We start from the raw sequence: 22,392 nt of genomic DNA, 5'->3' as shown, positions 1-22,392 counted from the left end.
TTAGGCATAGATTTTAAGGCTGTCTCAGTTTCTGTTCAGGTGATGGGAGCTTCCTCTTTGTAGACTTGGATTTCCGGTTCTGTATTTTGTTCTTGAACTTGTCTATTCAGTAGGTGGTCGAAATGGTTCTTCAGGACTTCTCTCATGCCACTGTGTCCTACCAGATTTCCATTTTCATCTTAAAGTTCCTTTATGGTATTCATTGGTTTCCTTTTACCTCTGATAACACTGTACATTAGTTTCTTATTGCCTCTGCTGTCTTCGTCCAGTTTCGGAGTGAATAAATTCTATTCCTTGGTCTTTTCTTCTATAACTGTTCTTTTAACGTCCAGTTTCTTGTTTCAGTATAGTTCGAGGTTTCTGATCTTTGACTCATCTCTAGTAAGATCTGGTTTATTTTTCTCCCAATTTCTTTCTTTCCGCAAGAGATTTCTTTCCCTGATAGCTGCTCTCACTCTTTCATTCCACCAAGGTGTTTTCCTTTTCCCTTGTTTTCATACTTGTCCTTCCACAAACTTCATTGCTTCCTTAACCAATGTGTCCCTTAGTCTGGTCCATTCTGCCTCTCCATTTTTTACTTTCATCTTTTGGTAACGGGGTTTTTATCCAGTTCTGATGCTCAGTTCAAGATGTTCACCTTCTATATTTCTTACACCATATCCATGAGGTCCCGTTACGTTCCCATATCCTGTTCTATCTGTTCCAGTCTGCGCATTCAGATCTCCTATAATGATTACTCTGTCTTTACTAATAACTTTTTTCCAAATCATCAAGAAACTGGTTCTTATCCTCTTGACAACATCCAGTTTGAGGTGCATGCACCTGTACCAAAGTTAGTTTTTCTTTCCCTAATTGCACAGTCACCTTTATTATTCTTTCACTAACATGTCAGCAACTCCTCCTAGATCTTTACTCATGATGAAACCAACACCATTCCTCATCTCTTTGTCATTTCCATGTCAATACAGTGCATACTGTTTTCTTAATTTCTTCATTCCTTTTCATGAGGTCCACTATTTCTTCACATTTTCCTGTGAGACTGAGTAAGTTGATGGTCCGAATCGGTGTTGATCTCCTCCAGGATTTTTGCAAGACCGTATCTATCATCAGGCCATAAACCATCATCCCTGACATAAGTCTGCTCATGCTAGCGTCTTAATTTAGTTGATAAATGCGTTCCGAGGCTCTTACGTGTTTTGAAGGCAACTACAACTAAGGTCTCTTACTGGGTTGCTAGGCCTAATGTAATTGAGGATTTTCTTTCAGGGTTTACTCTCTTCGTCTTTGAGGATCCCTCCTCATCCCACAAGGCAGTGGATTCCATCTGTACTACCCCCAGATGAATGGCTTGCCTCCTCTGTGAGCTCCACCATACCGAATCATATTCTCCGCTTTTGCTGCCGTTGAGGTCTTCACTCATTACCCTGAGCTGGGACCCTTTACCAAATGTTACACACTGGGTCAGCGTGCTCTGGGACTCGCATAAGCAGCAGCGCCACTCCCTGGTCAGGGCTGCCTCTAAGAGGGTCCCTACCTGTTACCTGGAATTGCTTAGACATTTATTTATTTATTTATTTATTTATTTATTTATTTATTTATTTATTTATTTATTTATTTATTTATTTATTTATTTATTTATTTATTCACGAAGCACAAGATACAGCTACACTAAGTAAATTTCACTTGCACTGTCAACAGACTATTTAACAAACATAAACTTTCATAATAAAATATAACAAACATAACAAAATATAGCACGATCAGGTACACAGTCTACTAATAACAACTGTCCAAATGAAAAACCACGAGAATGTCCATGTTCATAACCAAGTCGTCGTGGGTCAAGACGGCGGTATAATCCCTTCACATCAACTTATCTTTAAGAGACTATTTACACACCTCTCGAATACACTTTTATTTGATGCTATATCAAGCTCTTGTCTCCTATTAATATTGTTAAAGAGTGTTGGGAGGCGGATTAGGAAAGATCGTTGAAGTATTGAGTGCTGAGTGTGGGGAATGTGGAGCAGGTCTTTGGAACACTGAGAGAGAAGAGTGAGACAAGATGTTTTGAGCGGTAATGCCCATTTAAGATCCCGTGATGGAAACTCAGGTCAGCTACCTGTCACCTGATGTGCAGCGGTGACATATTAATTGCCATTAATACCTGCTGCGTAGACAGATTTCTGAGCTTGGGGTTTCTGTTCCTTACAATTGCAGCAAAGAAGGACACTACTCTGTCTAACTGCTTAGTATTGGAGGGGGAGGCTGTTGTCCAAATAGGAGAGCAGTAGTTTAAGAGAGGTTGAATGATTATGAGGAAGAAGTGACGAAGAGCAATGGGGTCAGAAATTTCTGTGAAGCGATAGAGAATGCCTAGTAATTTCATAGCCTTAGTTGTATATGTTTCTATGTGGGTCTTAAATTGTAATTTTGTATCAAACATTACACCTAGATCACGCTGTTGCGTAACTACGGTGATGGGCTTGTCGAGTAGGTAATATGATGTCGGTAGAGGAGATTCACATAGTGTATGGTCATGTGGCTGCATTTTTGTGGATTGGGGATAAGTTTCCAAGTACGGCACCAGTTCGAGAGGGCATTAAGTGAGGACTGTAGCAGAGCTGCATCTGCTGGATTCCTGATCTCCCTAAATATCTTGCAGTCGTCAGCAAAGAGTAGGGTGTTCGCTGTTTCGTTGAGTTCGGACGGCAGATCGTCCATAAACAAAGAAAACAGCAAGGGGCCAAGAGTACTGCCTTGTGGGACACCAGAGGTGACTGGTAACCATGAGGATGAAGTGCCTGATATTACCACTCTCTGCCAACGGTTATGTAGGAAGCCAGCAAGAAGGGTCAGAAGACTGCCATGATATTAAATCGTTCGGAGAGTTTATGGAGCAACAGAGTACGGTCTACAGAATCGAAAGTTTTCAAAATGTCTACGTAGCAGATATCCAGCTGTGATTTAGCTGCAATGGCATGTGATGCAAAACTATGCAGAGTGGCCAGGTTTGTTCGACAAGACCCACCTGGTAGAAAACCATGCTGCTTGGTTGAGATATACGGCAAAGTGAATGTGAGGAGACGCTGGTGTATAATTTTTTTTCATAGAAGATAGTGTGGGGAGAATAGAAATTGGAAAAGGTTTCTGCCTGGGGTTATTGTTTTAAGTTCTAATGAGGAGAGTATGAAGTCCAGTGTGTTGGGTCCACAGGTTGCGTACATATTAAACTGTTTCAGTCCGAGGTCATTAATAAAAATGTCTATAAAGTGTCAGTTGTTGGCTGACAATCCGGTAGTTGGAGAAGACCACTTTATAGACAGGTTAAAGTCGCCCATTAAAATTACTTCACCATGAGGGAGAGCTGCAATGACTTGAGTCTAGGCACTGTTCAAGGTCACAGAATGGGCTGTTTGGTGGTCTATAGTAACATCCCACAAGTACAGGGCGTCGAGGAAAGAGTAGCTCCACTCACACTAACAGTTCCATTCGAGATCTGTCCTTCGTTTACATGGTAACGCACTGTTCACTGCTAGCATCACTCCACCACCTAGAGTAGCGCGATCACGACAGAATATGCTGTAATTAGCATTGAGTGGTAGTTCACTGTCACTAGCCTATGAGAGCCATGTTTCAGTAAGTCCGATCACTCTCTTAAGTCTGGCAGGGATAGTTCACAATCAGACAGCTTATTGTTTAGGCTTTGCACATTCTGACAATAGATGTTTATGTCTGTTTTCATTTCACAAGTGGTGGGACCGGGGTTTTAAGTGGACATCTCCAGCCAGTAGTAGGAGGCAAAGCAAGCCCCTAATCGCTAAGCGACCAGGTCTAGGTTTGTTCGGCTCAGAGCTAGTAAGGAGGCGCCTATAAGTCAGGAAGATGGCGCATCCAGTCAGGGAGAACGCCAGAATGTAGTAGTTTCTCTCTGCTAGTAGCCATCCAAAGGAGAACTCACTTTTTCACTTGCACACACATTCCTTAACTCGAATAGACCGTGCAGAGAACCGCAAAGCGCAACAACTCTGATTATTACCACACAAACAACACAAACTGCAGCAGCACTAAGCTTGCGCATGTCTACTCTAGCCGTCATAGAGTGCTGTAATTAATATATTCAGTCCCAATGTAGAAATATCTTTGGGCTTGAATAAGAGAACATGTGAGATAAATTGGAACAATATGAAAAGCAAAAGCAATATTGTTTTTAAAAGGACTCTTTAAACAGATCACATAAAAATTAGACATGCACCAGATTGCAAATGACACTTTTCTCAAATAAAGTACAGTAAATGAAGTAAATCACTCACCAAAACCAGATAGTTTACTAGTAGACTTAGCAGATTGTCGAGCTTGAAGATCTCTGTCGATCTCTCTAGGTCTGAAAAGGAATCGGCACTTTAAATAGTGGTATACCAACTTAGGAATACAGTTGAACCTGACTTATACGTATATCAAGGGGAAGAGAATAAACTACTTGTAACTCAGAATTACTTAGAAATCAGACTTACGCAATACATCACATATTTACCGAAAAACCGATGTATAAATCCTTGGAAATAATAAATACATTAAGACAGAAAATATTATTTTGAACTTGGTCCAGCCTTAAAGAAATAAGATAGTTTGGCTTGTTTCACTTTTCTTGCATTAAGAGTATAAACCACCTTTAAAAATCTTAGTCATGAATTTAAAGCATTTTCACTACAACTTTTTGCACTGATGTAACGCCTACACACTTCAATTGCACTTAACACTTCACTCAGTTCAGGTGTCAAGATTCAAGTTGTTATCTCCATCTCCAATGTCACTATCGCTTGTAGCTGGTCCATCACCGCCGTATTGTTGGCATACATCACCAATAATCTCTTCATCCAGTAGTTCTCCACATACACCCAGACTGTCATCAAAATGCTCAAAAGTATCGAATTCTACAGCCTCCGGTAGCGTTAGCTCATTGCCAGACAAAACTTCGTCCTCATAATCATCATTAGAGGCAGCCTCTTGTAGTAAGACACCAGCTTTGCGGAAACAGTTGCTGATTGTGGAGGATGACTCATGCTTCCAGGCAGCCGAAATAAAGTCCATGGCTTGTAGCAAATTAATGGAGAGAGGTTCATTTCCTGTATCACTCAGTGCTATTAAATGTTGAATCAGCATTTTTCTATAATGCACTTTGAAATTTGCAATGATGCCCAAATTAAATGAAATGGCGTATGGCTTTTAGTGCTGGGAGTGTCCGAGGACATGTTCGGCTCGCCAGATGCAGGTCTTTCGATTTGACGCTCGTAGGCGACCTGCGCGTCGTGATGAGGATTACATGGTGATGGAGACGACACATACAACCAGCCCCGTGCCGACGAAATTAACCAGTTATGATTAAAATTTCCGACCCTGCCGGGAATCGAACCTGTAACCAAAGGCGAGCACGCTAACCATTTAGCCATGGAGCTGGACAGTGATGCCCAAATCAAGTGGTTGTAGAACACTGGTACGGTTAGAAGGGAAAATTTGATTCGGACATTCTCCAGAACAATTTGAGGTGGATGTGCTGCACAACGATCCATAAGAAGAAGATAACATTTTTGTAGTGAACGTGCCCCACAGGCATGATTTGAGTAGAGACTCGTGTGTGAACATTGAAGTGGACAAGGTCAATACAGATATTGTTAAAATTTGTAAACATTTTTGGAATACTCAGGTTATTGAATGCAGCAGTTTTGAGAGATACTGTTATACAAAACATGGCCTCCATCTAAACAATTCAGGTAAACGAAAGATAGCAAATATTGTTCTAGATTTTATTAATCTTAAGATATGTACTGTAAAACAGGCAACTCCCTTGAGTTATAATACTGACCAGGAAAACTAGTAGAAAGAGCCAGCTGTACTTCAAGCTGGCTCAGTCAACTAGAAAAAGAAACTCAGGATAGTAAGGAATTTCAAGTTACCCAATTGCAGCAGTCAAGTTTTAGGGAGGAAGGGGGTCTGAGATTGCTCTTGGTAAACTGTCAAAGTGTAGTAAATAAACAATTAAAATTCGGTACATTGATGGAATCTTATGAGACTGATGTGGTGATAGGAGTGGAATCGTGGTTGAAAGAAGGGGTGGGTAATAGAGAAGTATTTCCAGAAGGGTACACAGTCTATCGTAGAGACCGAGGAGATAAAAAGGGAGGGGGGTGTTTATTCTGGTGAAGGAAACTTACTGTTCACATGAATGGTTTACCGATGAAAGGGATGAAATATTAGGGATAAAATTAGTTTGTGATAATATGAAGGAGGTGGGAATTATAGGAACATACAGGCCTGGAAGAGAGGAAAGACATGGAAATATTTGAAAAAATAATAATTATACTCATAAAAACAGTAATAATGATACGGTAATAATTGGGGGAGATCTAAATTTGCCTGAAGTTGAATGGAATGGAGCTGCAAGTGAAGCCCATGAACAGAAACTGGCAAATAAGTTAATTTGGGAGGGAGGATTTACACAAGTAGTACAAGAACCGACTCGTCTCAATAACTTACTAGATGTATTCTTGGTTAAACCATGGGAAATTGTTGATAAAACTGAGGTAATTGAAGGAATAGGAGACCATAAGGCTGTAATAATGGATGTAGGACTCGTACCAAAAAGGCTTAATAAGAGGGTTACACAAGACAAGAAATTGTACAGAAAAACTAAAGTTGATGAATTTGGGACTTACCTTAAATCACAATTCAGTTGTTGGATAAGTGAAGGGAGTAACGTGGATACACTTTGGGCTAAATTTAAAGGAATTATTTGGGAAGGAGAGAAGAGATTTGTACCTGTTAAGAAGGGTAAAATGACCTCAGACCCTGTTTATTATACAAGGGAAATAAGAAAATTAAAAAGAAAATGTAGAATAGTAAACAGGAAAATCAAAGAGGGTAGGGAGAGTAGAGAAACTAGAAAACAGCTAATGAGGGAACTGAATAGAGTGAAAAAGGAGGCAAAAGAGAATTATATGAATGGCATACTTCAAGAGGGTAATGACCACAAAGGGAAATGGAAAAAGCTGTATTCGTATATCAGGAATCAAAAAGGAAAAGGAGTCCAAATTCCTACAATGGTGGGAGAAGGGGGTGAACACTATTTAACAGATACTGAGAAAGCAAACCTATTTAGTAGGGAATTTAGAGATTCAGTAGATGATTGTCAAGAGTTGGAAACCGAAACAGAAGATAGAGAGGGAGAGAGACAGAGGGAAACAAGAAGCTTCTCATTCACAAACAAAGATATTTTCAGAGAAATCCAACTGCTTCAGCAAGGAAAAGCTGCAGGAAGTGATCAAATTACTGGGGAGATATTAAAGACAATGGGGTGGTACATAGTGCCTTATTTAAAATTTCTCTTTGACTATGTCATAAATAATAGTGTAATACCAAAGGAATGGAAGGAATCTATAATAATACCAATTTATAAAGGAAAGGGTGATAAAAGGAAACCAGAGAACTACAGACCAATCAGCCTGACCAATATAGTTTGTAAAATTCTGGAGAGTTTAATATCGAAGTACATCAGAGGGATATGTGATGGAAAAAATTGGTTCATGAGGAGCCAGTATGGATTTAGAAAGAAATTTTCTTGTGAGGCACAACTGGTGGGATTTCAGCAGGACATATCAGATCAGTTGGATTCAGGAGGTCAGTTAGATTGCATAGCCATAGATCTTTCCAAAGCCTTTGATAGAGTGGAACATGGAATATTATTAAAGAAATTGGAGGGAATAGGATTGGACGTAAGGGTTACACGTTGGATAAAAGCATTTCTAAATTCAAGGGTTCAGAAAGTCAAAGTAGGAAATAATGTATCGCAGGAAGAGAAAGTTTGGAAGGGAATTGCACAGGGTAGTATAATCGGTCCGTTACTTTTCTTAATATACGCAAATGATTTAGGGAACAATATAACATCAAAAATAAGATTGTATGCAGATGACATAATTGTTTATAGAGAAATAAACAACATTGAGGATTGTTCAGAATTACAAAGGGACCTTGAAAGTATCCAACAATGGGTTGAAGAAAATAATATGAAGGTTAATGGAGGCAAATCAACTGTTACAACTTTTACAAACAGGAGCTTTAAAACTGAATTTGAATATACTTTGGATGAGGTAGTTATCCTAAAAGATGGCAAGTGCAAATACTTAGGTGTGAGATTTGAAAGTAATTTGCACTGGAAGGGTCATATTGATGACATTGTTGGGAAAGCATACAGATCATTACATGTCATAATGAGGCTACTTAAAGGATGCAACAAAGAATTAAAAGAAAAAAGTTACTTGAGTATGGTTCGTCCATTATTGGAATATGCAAACAGTGTTTGGGATCCTCACCAAGAATACCTAATAAAAGAAATAGATAGTGTGCAGAGGAAAGCAGCAAGATTCGTAACAGGGGATTTCAGGAGAAAGAGTAGTGTGTCAGAAATGTTAAAGGAACTTGGGTGGGAAACTTTAAGTAAGAGAAGGGAGAAAACTAGACTTACAAGATTATATAGAGCCTATACAGGAGAAGAAGCATGGGGAGATATCCGTGAGAGGCTTCAGTTGGAAAATAATTATATCGGCAGGACTGACCACAAATATAAAATTAGAAGGAATTTTAGCAGAAGTGATTGGGGTAAATTTTCATTCATTGGGAAGGGTGTGAAGGAGTGGAACAGTTTACCAGGGGTAGTGTTCGATCCTTTTCCAAAATCTGTACAGATATTCAAGAAGAGAATAAACAGCAACAGAGAAAATAAATGAAATGTTAGAGGGCATTCGACCGGTGCAGGTTATTCTAAATAAAAAAATGTGTGTGAATAAATTAATTCCATCCCCTGGTCTAAGGAGTTTGGACAGCCAAAGTAGGGGACTGCCTGTAGGGGTGAAGTACAGTGGGGACTTCGAGGGCCCTGGGACCGCTACGGTAGCTGTGAAGGCCCTTCAGGAACTCTGAAAAGTGGTGGCAAAAGGGGCTCTGGTTAAGACGCAGCAGGTCGTTATGCTACTTAGGATCCAGAACGGGTAAAAAAAAAATAGTAAATAAATAAATGCAATGTAAATATTAATGTTATACCAGTTTTATAGTATCATTTGAAGCAATTCCACATACTGTATATCAGTTGACTATATTTGTAAGTAGTACAGGAGATATTATAATTAGAATTTTGTAAACAATATAAATTTATTAAGGATGAGCTGTGTGTTTAATAGAAAACATTGTTAGCGTAAATTGTATAATATTGTATTATAGGAAAAATTTTCTTCTCTTGTTAATTTAATATTTAGTGCTTGACAATAATGTATTTTATTGTACCATTTGCCACCGAGGTAGACACCCCATTTGCAAATAAAGAGATTTCGATTTGATTTGATCTTCTTCTGTTTCTTTTTCATTTTATTGTCCAGTGTTTTCAACCACTATTCCATTGGATTCATATTCCTTAGGTTTTTTTTTCGCACCCATAAAACACCTCTGATTCTTCGATTTTCCTATCACGAGTGGAGGAAGTTTGTCAGATCCATCTGCATTGGTGGCGAGAAGTACTGTTACACGAATTCTACGTTTCTTCCCTCCATGGCATGAGTCACCTTTTTCAGCTAATGTTTTACTGGGAAGGAGATTGTAGAATAGGCCGGTCTCATCATAACTTGGATGTTTGGAGGCTGATAATCGTTTACGATACCCAGCAGAACCTCTTCTCTCCAGTGTTGCACGTGACGTCGTCCACAGCTTTTTAAATCACCGCAAATTGTTCTCCCTGTGATTCCATGACGATCTTTAAATCCTTGCAACCATCCTGATGAAGCCTTGAAAGTGGCAGTGATAATCATTTTAGCTCTAAATCTATCGCCTTTGCCTTCAGCATGTCTCTACTAATTGGTAGAGCTGCAGCCCACTTTTGCTGGAACCATGTGAAGTGCTTTCTCCAAATCTACGTACCTTCCTTCTTGCTGACGGCTGCGCTTTGCTAATTTTGAACCTAGTTTTAAGAACTCGTACAAAATAGCTTTTCCTTTACTGATGACTTTTTGTTTTGTGTGGATTAGCGTCCACTTCTCATATAACTTTTCGTTTTTCTGTTCTCCATGGCTAATCAAAAGCAACTGAATGACAAATCTACTGTTCAACAGTAAGCACCAAATACAGGCGTCGTGGACTTTCTACTTCTGCGTTGTTCCCACGAAAGAAATTCTCATATTCAAACAAATTTTGCTGTATTTTCTTTTGTTTCTGCACCGAAACTTTGCTTATAATGTATCTTAATCTTTGGCGGCGTGTCAAAAACAACGAAGGTGTGTCAAAAACGACGAAGGTAGAGGAGGAGCGAAGGGGACTCGCCTTTGTTAAGCCGCCAGTAAGTAAGGGTCAACAATGTCACGGCGAAACTCTGTGTTCTGTTTCAGCACCGAAACCCAGTCGCTCTACTTCCGCCTACGCCGACAAAGACGAAACTTCGTAAATACAGTAGTTTCTTATTAAAAAGCACATTCTCATTACAATTACGTAAAACTCAGTTATATTTCACTGGCACTTAATACGTATAACAGCGAAGTACGTATAAACAGATTATGTATAAATAAGGTTTAATTAACACACTTTTAAATTACATTTTGCCGGGACCTAAAGGAAATTATGGACAAATACGAATAACGTAGAACAGAGTTACGTATAAAGTAGGTTCAACTGTAATATCCAAAGTGTGTTTAATACAACACACAGCTCCAGGCGTCACAAGTGAAATTGCCTCGATCGAGTCAGGATATTAATAAAAAAATATTGCCCCACATTGGCTTAGAAAAGCTCAGGTAAGCTCTAAGTCGTGCGTACCCAGAGTGATCTTCCTTAAACAGTTCCCTATAAATGTTGAAATTAATATAAGTAGGATAGTCCTGCTGTATTGTGGAAAACATTTCTTATACATTATATACCAGTATGTACAATATATGCACAAAATTTGAAAAGGCCCAGATCTTCCATTTTACGTCTGCTGAATTCAGATTATAACTGTGCTTTATTTTTCTTCCCACCAATTCCTAAAAATTTACAAGCTTTCTTATTTGACTGACTACCATCACTCGTGAAACCTTCCACTCTCACCCCAGCCTTCACTATACTGCGGGCCACGTTTTGAATGATCTAAAGTGGAAGTAACCTCATTGCCTCGTCACGCTCGCCTATGTTGCCTAATGAACTGGCGCGCGATTGAAAGTTGTCCTCCAGCACTATAACACAGCACAGCTCACCGATTGTAACTTGAGCACACTTGAAAGAATTAATGCATTATCATATTTGTATTAGTGGAGCCCCATGCCGCTACTGCTGTTTTAAACGTAATATGATAATAACTGCACCCACATGATCAAGACATCTACTGAATAAGTATGGGTACACCAAGACGTAACTCTTGCTGACAGAAGGAATGAAAGGCACACCCCTGTGCCCCTCTTCTGCTTTAGTCTGGTCAAAAGGTAGCCTGGAGAATAGCTGTAGTATAACATGATCTAGAATTTTAGCAAAAATATCTCCTGAATTAGCATTTCTGCTTGCATAAATGGTGATAGGTTTGCACCCAGTTCTGCAAAGCATACAAACTAATGCATGATTTGCCATCTGATTTCTTCGCAACTCTGCGTTAATTCACCTAAATCGACGAATCCTTCCAGTGAAGAACCATTAAATTGAATCTCTTCTCTTAGTTTAACCTCATCGAATGTAACTACCCCATACAGTTTATTCTTGTCCATTTCCAAAGTAATCTGAAATAGCATTTATACAATGAGAATTTACACCATAGGGACATTTAAGTCCTTTACAGAGTTTCCTCAAATTGCTTTGTAAGAGAAGAGGTAACAGATTATGCCACAGACAGTGCTTGTATCCTTTAGGTGATTTTATTCTAAGTAATAAACCCTCTAAAAGAGAATCACTCCTGTACCTCATACCATTGGGAGATTTTACTTAGCATTTCTTTAACATAGTGCGTATAACAATTGTATGCTTCTTGCTAAGAAACTTACAATCTTTAAAATAGAAATAGTTATTAATCTGTCCCTGTAGGAAATTAATCCTAGCGTTGGCTGAGGAAAGACTACATTTAGCTCAGATTAAATTATGAGTTGCATTCTTTAGTTACCTTTTGAGAGACAAGATTTTTTTCAGCATCGGTAAGAGAACTCCACTGGCTCTTAATTCCTGCTTTTAATTCCCTCCTCACATGAGGGAGTTCTGTGTTTTCACCATTCACTACAAAATAGTCTGCCTATATAATTAAATCTGTTAAAGCCATATTTTTCAGTGTCTGCTTAGTTAAATGTAACAAAAAACTTTTCAGTCTGTCAAACACACAGCATTTACAATATAAATTGTTACACTATAAACATACCTGTAAAAATACACTCTATTATACAAAGAATTATATGTTTCGTTGTACAAGAATATCCTCAGATCCTGAAACAGTCCTGAAATAGTGTTTGGTGACAACGGACTTAGCATCGGCAGCCTAGATAAGTATGTAAGTTTTTCATTATATTAATACTTGTAAATTTATTTTTTGTCATTACTAGTTCATGTTATCACTAAACTCTCTATCATTGACAAGTTTATGCAATGTAAACAATACTGTACATATATAAGCACTTTTTAAGTGATTTGATAGAATCTGAAGATGTTCTTGTAGAACGAAACATAATAGTGCGTATTTTTGCAGATATGTTGATAGTGTTATAATTTATATTGTAATTTCTGTGTGTTTGACAGACTGAAAAGTTTTTTGTTACTTTTATAATTCAATCTGCCGTTTGGCTCCATGGCTAAATGGTCAGCATGCTGGCATTTGGTCACAGGAGTCCCGGGTTCGATTCCCGGCAAGGCCAGGAATTTTATCCATACTTGGTTAACCCATTCGCCTCACATTTAAATACCATAGGAGTGCACTAAGAAATCACATTTAAATACCGCTCTACGGCCGCCGTCATCACACTATTATTTAGAAAATCATACAAAACCAACCACTAAATAGTCCTTTCTGAAAATTTGCATGCATGATAACGAAGTAATAAACTTACCAATGCCACTATTTTAGTACGTCTGCTGGGTGTGGTACACCTCAAAACATTCTCCTAAGTGAAGAGCTACGCCACACTTTTTGCACTGCCAGCAACCTTCACTTCTTTTACCCCGGCTGTAACACACAACACACCTTCTTGTGACTTTTGATTTTTTCTCTGTAGGGGGAATACGCATGGGAAAGTGGGCCCATGATTTAGCTTGTAATCTGGTGGAAGTGGTGCTCTCTGAAGGTCGACCTCGAACCGAGTACTCCGGCAACTGAACAGTCTGTAGTAGCTGCTGTGCAATGCTAGTTCGAAAGTCCGTGTAGCTCGTCTTTCTGTTAGCAGCGATCTTGTGATACACAGTGAAGGAATTGAAAATACACATATCTAGGAGGTAAAAGAATATTTTCCTATACCCTTTCACTGTGCGTCGCATGACGGGGAACAGAGCTGTAACCTGATCCTGAAGGTCAACACCACCCATCCCCTTCTGGTATTCAAGGCCACGCTTGAGCTTTATCACTTCTTCCCTAGGGGTTTGTCCTCTCTTTCGTCTGAGTTTGCCAGTCCCTGTCATGTCAGCTGATTTGTGTTTAGTGGTGAGAAAGCAAACATCCTTATTATCTTTCCACTTCATACACAACATACTGTTGGCAACCCATGTCTCATACTCTCCACGTTTTAGTTTCGTCTTACTGATATCGCGAGGCATGTTTTTTCGGATCTGTCTAACAGTTTCAATTACATTCATCTCCTTGTCGTGTAGCCGTTTGAATAAATTTGGGGAAGAATCCCAGTTATCTAAAAACAATGTATGCCTTCGGCCTAACAAGGGTTCACACATGTTGAGCACGTTTGTACTTGCTGGCAGACTTGGATCCGTTACATCATCACCTACATAAATTTTGAAAGACAGACAGTAGCCAGAACTTGATATGAAAAATAGGAGTGTTTATACACCTGTTTTTACTCCAGTATAACTGTATTCTTGATTTTCACACTTGTGACATTAGTATAACTAACGCAAAATATGCTCTAATTTCGTCAGGTGTAGTCTCAAACCATTTGTCATCGTCTTTCAACTTTTTTCTGTCAGGATTTCTCAACTGTTTTGCTGCATATGAATTTTTCTCGACAGATATTTTGTCAAAGAAAGGGTTCGTGTATTCAGAAAAAACTGAGAGTTCAGATAGTGGCTGCGTATCAGACTTCTTCAGTAAGTTTTAACTAACCCCACAATATTCACTAAACTTATGTACAACAGGTTTATTGTCACTTTTTGTCCAGTTCCAGTCAGTCAAGTTAGTCTGTGCCGAGGTACGAGCTCGTTTCGAAAGACTCGGCACATCGTCGTTATTTGCATCACTTTTAGTGTCATCAGAACTATTATACGCATCGCTAGTACTTGAACTAAGGACTTCAGGGTCTATTTCATCATCACAAACATCACTGACTTCAATATCACTCTCCAAAACACTATTAGCTTACGTATTCCTTCTTCATCAACACCAGCACATCTACTTGACGCCATGACGGCAACTGACAAGAGCGAAGTAATATGATAAAAGATTCTCTTATCTCTTGTTCCGGAAGTGTGTGAAAACCTGGTGAAAGGGAAAAAAACCGAAGTGGCAACTGTGGGTTAGTGACTCAGCTACATGGATTGATGTACAGCTGTGCATCGCCGCGAGCAGAGCTCGTCATTTGATTCATATGCCACGAATAATAATGACGAGCTAGGGTCGTCAAATGATGCAATTGGGTTAATTCCCTTGGCATGGGGAGAGAGAGAGAGAGAGAGAGAGAGAGAGAGAGAGTGTGTGTGTGTGTCGTCTTAATCATCATTTCATCCTCATCACGACACGCAGGTCGCCTACGGGCATCAAATCAATAGACCTGCATATGGTGAGCCAAAATCCTTGGACACATCTTGCACATCTTGGCAGTAAAAGCCATACGCCATTTCCTTTCATTAAATCTGCCGAAAAATTCACGTCGCAGATTCTTTATTTGGCCAGCAATTGCGTACCTTTCCGCAGAATAACTCTCACCCAATCGTAAACATCGTCTTGCCGTCACGCATTCTTCCATAACCCAATTTACAACCAGGAACTAAACAGTACATTTTCTCGAAACACTGGAAAACTAGTTCATTGCACATGCAAAGCACTGCACAGACACTAACACAAACTTTCAGATAATAGTGAAACAAACCAATTCCCTCGATAGGCATTAAAATTATCACCGTGGCTTTACACATGCGTGCTCTTACCTTTGTCGACAACTTTGCGTATGTGCTGGTGCCTCGCGGCTGCACTGCCACACTCCAACGGGGCCACTAAACACAGTGCTGAGAGAGTAAAATGATACATACATCCATCATACATCATTATAGACTGTTACGCCTTTCAGCGTTCATTCTGCAAGCCTCTGTGAATTTACTAAACGTCGCTACAATTCTCTATTTGCAACTAGTGCTGTGGCCTCCTTTACTTCTATACCTCTTATCTTTAAATCGTTAGAAACTGAGTCTAACCATCATCGTCTTGGTCTCCGTCTACTTCTCTTACCCTCCATAACAGGTAAACTTTCCACCTCCATTCGCCTTACATGGCCCCACCACCAAAGCCGGTTTATGCGTACAGCTTCATCCATCGAGTTCATTCCTAAATTAGCCTTTATCTCCTCATTCCGAGTACCCTCCTGCCATTATTAACACCTGTTTGTACCAGCAATCATTCTTGCTATGTTCTTGTCTGTTACTTCTAACTTATGAATAAGATATCCTGACTCCACCCAGCTTTCACTCCCGTAAAGCAAAGTTGGTCTGAAAGCACACCGATGTAAAGATAATTTCGTCTGGGAGCTGACTTCCTTCTTACAGAATACAGTACTGTTGATCGCAACTGCGAGCTCTCTGCATTAGCTTTACTACACCTTGATTCAATCTCACTTATTATATTACCATCCTGGGAGAACACACAACCTAAACACTTAATTATCTACTTGTTCCAGCTTTGTATCACCAATCTGACATTCAATTCTGTTGAAATTCTTACCTACTGACATCAATTTAGTCTTCGAAAGGCTAATTTTTGAACCATACTCATTGCACCTATTTTAAAGTTCCAAGATATTTCCTGCAGGCTTTCGGCACAATCTGCCATTAAGACCAAGTCTTCAGCATAGGCCAGACTGCTTACTAAATTACCACCTAACTGAATCCCTCCCTGCCATTTTATATATTTCAACAGATGATCCATGTAAACTACAAACAGCAAAAGTGAAAGATTACAGCCTTGTCTAACCCCTGTATGTACCTTGAAACAAGAACTCATTCTACCATCAATTCTCACTGAAGCCCAATTGTCAACATAAATGCCTTTGATTGATTTTAATAATCTAACTATATAGTCCTCCAGTATGGCAAACATCTTCTCCCTCGGTACCCTGTCATATGCTTTCTATAGATCTACGAAACATGAACACAACTGCCTAGTCCTCTCGTAGCTTTTTTCAGTTACCTGGCGCATACTGAAAATCGGATCCTGACAGCCCCTCTGTGGTCTGAAACCACACTGCTTTTCATCCAACTTCCTCTCAACTACTGATCGCACCCTCCCTTCCAAGATGCCAGTGAATATTTTGCCTTGTTTACTAATCAGTGAGATACATCGATAGTTGTTGCAATCCTTACTGTTCCCTTCCTTATCCAAACCAAACCCCATGGCACTACAGCCCTTGAAGTGCCTTGGCCTACCAAGCGACCGCTGCTAAGCCCTAAGGCCTGCAGATTACGAGGTGTCATGTGGTCAGCACGACAAATCCTCTCGGCCATTATTCTTGGCTTTCTAGATCGGGGCCGCTGTCTCGCAGTCAGATAGCTCCTCAATTCTAATCACGTAGGCTGAGTGGACCTCGAACCAGCCCTCAGGTCCAGGTAAAAATTCCTGACCTGGCCGGGAATCAAACCCGAGGCCTCCGGGTGAGAAGAGGCACGCTACCCCTACACCACGGGTCTCTTGCTTATAGACAGCTGCAATTACTGCTTTTGTCCAATCCGAAGGTCCTTTATCAATACTCCATGCTAATCTTACTACTCTATAAAGCCATTTCATCCCTGCCTTCCCACTATACTCCACCATTTCAGGTCTAATTTCATCTATTCCTGCTGCTTTATGACAATGGAGTTTATTTACCATCCTTTTCACTTCCTCGAGCGTAATTTCACAACATTTTCCTCCTCCCTATGAGCTCTGCTGTTCGCAACACCACCAGGAAGATTTCCTTTTACGTTGAGAAGATGTTCAAAATATTCCGTCCACCTGCCCAGTGATTCCCTAGGATATATTATGAGTTCACCTGAATTACTCAAAACACTGTTCATTTCCTTTTTCCTTCCCTTCCCTTCCCTTCCCTTCCCTTCCCTTCCCTTCCCTTCCCTTCCCTTCCCTTCCCTTCCCTTCCTGTCCAGAAAGGTTTGCCTGCTTCTTGACCTAGACTTTCCAGGTTATTACCAAAATCTTCCCACGACTTCCTTTTGGATTCAACAACTACTTGTTTTGCTCTGTTTCTTTCATCCACGTACAAATCCCAGTCTGCCTTGGCCCTTGTTTGGAGCCATTTCTGATAAGCCTTCTTTTTACGTTTCCATGCTGTCCTCACTTCATCATTCCACCAAGAGTAGCACAGAAGTCCAACAAACGCTTCCCATTTCCATTAGCTTCCGTATCTTCCCCACATTTACCAATCGCCCTTTCGTATCGTTCAGTTCTATTTCCAACTCTCGCATTGAAATCTTTACAAACAGTTGTTCCTAGGCATTCCCTTCCTGTTTCTAGTACAGCATCCCTGTATGCCACCCATTCTCTTTCTATATCCTGCACCTGCTTATTGTCTACTGTTTGAAACTACTAACTAATCATATTCATGTACTTTCGTCTAATTTCTTCAACCTGGAGATTTTCTATCCTTATTCATTTGCAGATAGATTTCACTTTCTCCACCCTAGGCCTAGAGATACTTAGTTCACTACAGATCAGATAGTGGTCTGTATCATCGAAAAATCCCCGGAAAACTTGTACATTCCTAACAGATTTCCTGAATTCGAAGTCTGTTAAGATATAGTCTATTATGGATCTGTTACACCTAGCCTCCCATGTGTAGCTGTGAATAGCCTTATGCTTGAAGAATGTATTCGTAACTGCTAGGCCCATACTAGCACAGAAGTCCAACAAACACTTCCCATTTCCATTAGCTTCCATATCTTCCCCACATTTATCAATCACCCTTTCGTATCGTTCAGTTCTATTTCCAACTCTCGCATTGAAATTGCCCATTAGCGCTATTCTATCCTTGCTGTTGACCCTGACCACGATGTCATTCAATGCTTCATAAAACTTGTCAACTTCATCCTTATCTGCACCCTCACATGGTGAATACACTGAGACAATTCTAGTCCTTAATTCCTCCAACTGACAAATCTACCCACATCATTCGCTCATTTACGTGCCTAACAGAACCTCGTTGTGTGCAATGGTATTGCTGATAAACAGCCCTACCCCATATTCTGCCCTTCCGTTTCTAACACCTGTCAAGTACACTTTATAATCTCCTATCTCTTCCTCATTATCTCCTCTTATCCGAATATCACTTACTCCTAGCACATCCAGATGTATCCTCTTTGCTGACTCACCCAGTTCTACTTTCTTTCTTCCATAAGCCCCATTAATATTGATAGCTCCCCATCGAATTCCATTTTGTTCGCCTAGTTGTTTCCAAGGCGTCCCTCGCCTGTCAAATGGGGGTGAGACTCCGTTACTCCCATAGGTGCGCGCGGCTGTGAGCTTGCATCCGGGAGATAGTAGGTTCGAATCCCACTATCGGCAGCCCTGAAGATGGTTTTCCGTGGTTTCCCATTTTCACACCAGGCAAATGCTGGGGCTGTACCTTAATTAAGGCCACGGCCGCTTCCTTCCAACTCCTAGGCCTTTCCTATCCCATCGTCGCCATAAGACCTATCTGTGTCGGTGCGACGTAAAGCCCCTAGCAAAAAAAAAAAACTCCCATAGGTCTGAGGCTTGCTTAAAATGTTCTGAGCTCGGTAAATTCATGAAGCAGGATGCCATCCTACTTACACGTAGTCCAAGTGAGGATCTTTCCTCTAACGGGTTATGGACCACCAGTGGATTGTATAATCCTAACCACCTGAGCACAAGGACAGCCATGACTCAGAATATGTCCAAGATACCCACTCCCATTCCATAGCAACTGGTATCCCGACTGTCAGGACCACTTACTTGGCCACTCAGCCGTTGCCCATAATTCACGAACTAAGACGTGACTACAGTAACCCACACCATGACTAGGAATTCTATTTATCCTGGTTTTGTCTTGATTTAAAATTATACAAATATCTAACTACAGCATTGAATTGAATAAATTATATCATTCCTCCAAGCGACTCCTCTTGAAACACTTAACCCTAGACTACTTTCTGATAGGCTTGATTAATTGTACCCTATTTCATAGTCGTTTTCAAAAGCCTGCCGGTAATGATTACTGTATACTCTGAAAGTAAACCTTGTTCAAAAGAAAATCACTCATTTCATATTGCCAGTTACATGTAACCATTAGTAATGATAAATCTACAGTTCAAAAGTCAAAAGCAGTATTTGTAGGAAATGTCCATTTCTCTCAAGATGTTGAAGATTGTTTTATCATCATAAACAGCTATAGTCATTTTTCAGTGACAGTTCAGATTAAGTTTGCAAATAATTATTTATATAGTATTTTCTGATTAAGCCTATTTTGTGTGTATTGATATTGAAATTAAAAGGGGAACTATTAGCACAGAGGGTGGCTGAGATTTGAATTCTAAGCAGAGATGCTTCTTTCTTATTAATTTTCTTGGTAAATTTTTTATATTTATTGGTTTTGTACATTTAAGTATTGCATATTTTATTTCAGGGGGTGGAGGCAGTGACAGTGATGACACATCAGAAAACTCGGCTACAGGGTGTATGCCAATTGCTAGCACTGAGAATACTTTGTCATCTCGATCTCCGCGGCCATCAAAGTACAACTTCTATGTTGAACTTGGTAAGATGTGACCAGATTTTTTAATAAACCCCTTGAATGACTCTAATACATTTTAAGTTTGTAACTTATGGTGGCACTGATAGTAGCTCTCACATATTTTTCCTCATTCTTGTAGCCTCCTTTCATATGCACAGTTTCATCATCACAAATACCCTCTTGTCTTCTTTCCCACCCGACCATGATAGTTCTTTGACATTATCACACTCATAAAACTAGGACATGTTTCTTTTTTAATTTTTACCTTCCGCTAGTATACATTTAAAAAATTAAGGCATTGTAGAATTCCCGTAGTAAAATATGTGGACAAGGAAACATAATTGAGGAAAAGTTAGTGTTCACACATGGAAAGTTTTAAAAAAACAGCATGGATTGTTTTTAACAGTCTTTAAAAAATTGCAATGTGCGAAAAGAGGTTAGTGTTGACCGTTGTATAGGTCTGTCTTGATGAATGGAGTCCAATGCTAATTGTGCAACATGCCAATCTGGAGGCATTACTTCTTACAGTATTATGTGGACGTAGTGTCATACAAAGTATATTGTATCATGTACAAATTTGTACAAATTGATGCTGTTCCTGTTCTCTGAGTTGCTGATATGTAATCTAAAGAAATAAGAATGTTGAAACGGTGTGCTAACGAAAAGTTAGTTAAATGAACAAGGCAAGTACTCGCTCTTTCCTTCAGCTCCTTGATAAGCTCTGCTGAGTTGTGTTGATGTTGAGCTATTGCTAATGAGGGAGGAGAATTAGAGGGATGGGTGCCGCCCATTTGTTGCGTGTTGTTAAAGATGAGTCAGTTTGTTGATATGAATTTATTTTTATTTTGTTGAAAAGGATGTTTGTTTTTGCTTGGATTTTGTTGAAATTTGGGTTCATTCTTTGATCAAGGTGTAGAAGTATGTTTTATAGCTTGTTTAGGAGAGCTCCTTTATAAGCTGCATTAACTCATTGCGGACCGTGGACGGCGTAAGACGTTTAAGCTTGCTCCTATGGTGCGGGCCGTGGACGGCGTAAGACGTTTAATGTTCCGCGCGAAGCAATGCTGTTTATATTCGTCATCTATGCATTCTTACACCTTAGTCAGCGTTACTGGGTGTAGCAGGAAGTTGGTTGACCTTTTTGAGATAACCGTCGCGTTGAGTGGGTTCATGTTTATCTTAGTTGTTTTAGCGGGAATATCCTAGCACTTCCTCGCGCGTCAAGACGGTACTTGAGATTTCAATGCAGTGCATGTCGTTCTTACCGAGTGTAGTATAATGGCTTATAAAACAAAGTTTCTTACAGAAGAAAATGTATTAAGTATTGTTCACAATGATTATTGTGGTGATGAACTTATTCCTGAAATAGACTCAGATAGTGAAAGTGAGAGTGACGAGAAAATTCCGATTCCCGAATCCGATAGGCCTATAGAGAAAAGTGAAGTGCCTGATACATATCATCCTAGTTATTGTCTACCCGTTCCACCATTTACAGAGAATTCAGGTATAAACGTTCAAATAAAATATAAGCAGGATATTTTGAGTTACGTGAGTATTTTCATGAATGACGAATTTTATCAGTATGTGTGTGAGCAGACCAATCTATACGCGAGTCAAGTGATAAGTGCGGCGCCGCGGCCTTTCACAAAGAATTCGATCATATAATCGTGGAAACTGATTAGTCCAAAATCCTGATATAAAAATGTACTGGACCGAAGACCCTGTTTTTCATACTCCGATATTTTCTAATACAATGTTCCGAATACGCTTCCTTCATATTCTTTCATTTCTTCACTTCGGTGACAGTAATCATTATGCCGAAAATACAGATAGGCTGTATAAAATTAGACGTATTTTGAAACCTGTGACACCAGATATCACACCCTAAATATTTACTAGTGGTAAGCACAAAGTATCATTTTTCTAACATTTATAGTTTAGAAGTAATCGTAAATTGTATTAAGTGATGCACGTCAAGAGGGCCGGGCATCAAAATGGCCGGTCCAGGCATTCAAGCGTCCCGCTCAGAAGCAGGTACTAACGTGTTAATAATGTCTAATTCTCGATTTATAGAATGAAAATGATTGTATTCACTCATGTTTGCCCGTTGCGGAAAACTTGTGTTTATTTGCGTTTGTATGTTCTTTATAACAAACTGGGAAACTTACTCCCATTTGTCCAGTGTAGCTAGCATCACATTGATTGCATTTTAACTTGTAAATATCCAATTGCGAATACTTAT

At 39.7% G+C, this 22,392-nt stretch overlaps 1 protein-coding gene across 3 annotated transcripts in view; it reads left to right on the top strand.

The window, feature by feature from the left end:
• Positions 1-22,392, top strand: part of htk (hat-trick) — a 564,009-nt gene that overhangs the window by 489,742 nt on the left and 51,875 nt on the right. For all 3 annotated transcript variants that reach the window (XM_067137785.2, XM_067137784.2, XM_067137786.2), the window contains exon 21: positions 20,043-20,174. In XM_067137785.2, coding sequence (XP_066993886.2) covers positions 20,043-20,174 — 132 coding nt within the window. The remainder of the gene's footprint in view (positions 1-20,042; positions 20,175-22,392) is intronic.

This window comes from Anabrus simplex, chromosome 1 (genome assembly GCF_040414725.1).
Source record: "Anabrus simplex isolate iqAnaSimp1 chromosome 1, ASM4041472v1, whole genome shotgun sequence".
Taxonomy (NCBI): Eukaryota; Metazoa; Arthropoda; class Insecta; order Orthoptera; family Tettigoniidae; genus Anabrus; species Anabrus simplex.
This window is presented reverse-complemented; position numbering and strand designations above follow the sequence as displayed.